This window comes from Otolemur garnettii, unplaced genomic scaffold, assembly GCF_000181295.1.
Source record: "Otolemur garnettii isolate 467f Iridium unplaced genomic scaffold, OtoGar3 scaffold00003, whole genome shotgun sequence".
NCBI classification, from domain to species: domain Eukaryota; kingdom Metazoa; phylum Chordata; class Mammalia; order Primates; family Galagidae; genus Otolemur; species Otolemur garnettii.
The window spans coordinates 8,435,523-8,438,087 of NW_003852398.1; the positions used below are offsets into that span (position 1 = coordinate 8,435,523).

General features: G+C 35.8%; 1 protein-coding gene across 1 annotated transcript in view; it reads left to right on the forward strand.

Annotated features, from left to right (window-relative positions):
* Positions 1–2,565, forward strand: part of PANK3 (pantothenate kinase 3) — a 24,636-nt gene that overhangs the window by 11,738 nt on the left and 10,333 nt on the right. The window contains exon 3 of the mRNA XM_003781961.3: positions 1,894–2,147. Coding sequence (XP_003782009.1) covers positions 1,894–2,147 — 254 coding nt within the window. The remainder of the gene's footprint in view (positions 1–1,893; positions 2,148–2,565) is intronic.

Below are 2,565 nucleotides of genomic sequence, written 5' to 3' on the forward strand. Positions count from 1 at the left end.
AAAAAAAAAAAAAAAAAATAGAGATTCAAAGTTGGTATGTGGGGCTACTAAAATTCATTTTCCTGGAAAATGTAGATGTTTAAATTCTGAAAGTCATTTAAGAAAATGCTGTTAATAAAATATTATAAATAATATATAATTACTTATATAGGCCCTTGTAATTTGAGGTTGTTTAAAGATACAACTTTAATTTGACCGCTCTTTATTTTGGTAGATAACTGCTATGGTATTTAATGGAAAATACCAAAGGTTGGCAAACCTAACAGCACATAATTCAAACCAATAATTACCTGCTACTTTGTATTGGTAATTTGAACATAGGTTTCATAAATTTAAGACCAGTTCAGACATGTGACTGCCAGTGTCCTTAAAGCCAGCTTTCACTAGGACATTGAAGATACTGGTCTCCAAATATGGTTCTAATTTTTTAAAAATGTGTAACAATAGGCTTGGCACCTATAGCACAGAGGTTATAGCCCCAGCCATGAACACTGAGGCAGGCAGGTTCAAACCCAGCCAGGGCCTGCCAAACAACAAATGACAACTGCAATGAAAAATAGCTAGGTGTTGTGGTATGTGCCTATAGCCCCAGCTACTTGGGAGGCTAAGGCAAGAGAATCGCTTAAACCCAAGAGTTGGAGGTTGCTGTGAGCTATGCCACAGCACTCTACCGAGGGCAACATAGTGAGACTTTGTCTCCAAAAGCAAAAAAAAAGTAACAATATTTTCTAATGATGAGATTCTATATGTTGTTGATAGTCATGTTTCAGGCAAATATCTAATCATCTAGCATGTATACTAAACACTGGAAGAACACAGCTGGGCTTAAGACAGTGGAGCTCTCAAAAGAGTTTTATATTCTATACCAAACAAATTATAAGTAAAAGTATAGTGCATTATAATTAATACAATTCCAATTTTTTTTCTTTCTCTTTTTCTCTTTTTTTTTTTTTTGAGATAGAGACTCACTATGTCGCCTTGGGTAGAGTGCCATGGCATCATAAGTCATAGCAACCTCATATTCTTGGCCTCAGCGGTTCTTGTGCCTCAGCCTCCCAAGTAGCTGGGACTATAGGCCGCAACAATGCCCAGCTATTTTTTTGGTTGTATGTGACTGGCGCCCTAGCCGCTGAGCTACAGGCACTGAGCTTACAATTCCAAATTTAAAAGGTGCCATGGGAACACAGAAGAATGGTGCTTAACAATTCCTAGAGAATTGAAGAGCTACCTAGAGGAAGTGATGTCTAAACTGAGATATTTTGTAACATACTCTTTACTAGCCTGAAATAAATTTAGTAATTTTGAACAACGACACTCAAACTGTAATATAAAGGCAGGACATTAAGGTGTTTATGTATCAGTAGGTTGATTTGCTGGTGTGAGTTCACTCAGAGGACATAATGAAATAGATGTATGCACCTATGCATAGATTTGTGAATACCAAAGCTAGAAATGTGAGATTGACATGTAGTGTGTTTCATTGGAAAACCAGATGCCATAAATAGCATTGCTGCTGGTGACATGACTCTCCAAGATGCCACATAACACTTGGTAAAATTCCAAACAGTAAGAAGCACAATATTCCCTTAGTTGGTATGGTGGTTGAATTCTTAGCAAATTTAGTATATACTAAAACCATGTGAAGAGTACTTGTATGTACACAACTAGATAAGATATTTTGCTTTTATTTAGGCTCATGTAATTATAAAGAAAATTTCCAAGCCAGGTGAGGTGGCTCACGCCTCTAATCCTAGCACTCTGAAGGCTGAGGTGGGAAGAGTTGTGAAAATGTGATCTTTAAATTTTGTGACTTACATGAAAATAACATAGTGCAGTTAAGTATCGACTTAAGTGCTGTCCTTTTTCTCAATTAAATTTTTTTCTTTTTAACAGATTGGAAACCTCCACCTGCACAAACTGGATGAACTTGACTGCCTTGTAAAGGGCTTGCTGTATATAGATTCTGTCAGTTTCAATGGACAAGCAGAGTGCTATTATTTTGCTAATGCCTCAGAACCTGAGCGATGCCAAAAGATGCCTTTTAACCTAGATGATCCTTATCCACTGCTGGTAGTGAATATTGGCTCAGGAGTCAGTATTTTAGCAGTCCATTCCAAAGACAACTATAAACGAGTGACTGGGACAAGGTAGTAACTTTGTTTGCCTTATTGCAGCATTCACCTATTTTATCCATAGAAGTTGAGATATTGTTAATGCTAATTTCAATCTATTGTCAATGCAGTTTTCATGGAAGATAATCATGTAGTTGTGCAACAGTAAAATACATAAGTGTATGTTAAAATGTTGCAGGTGGTATCTTTTATAAGATGGATATGTAAGGACTCAAATTTATTAAATGTTTATTATTGGTCAGCATCAGTTTGGTGGTGGTGTCACAATTTCCACAATTGTAAGAGTGAATTTTTATCTAGAAGATTCAAATAGCAGCTTTTCCAGAATATAATGAAAGAGCTTTGACTTGGAAGTGACAATGTTCTGTTGCTTCCAAAGCAATAATTTACCTTTTCTTTCTTTCTTTCTTTTTTTTTTTTTTTTTTTTTTTTT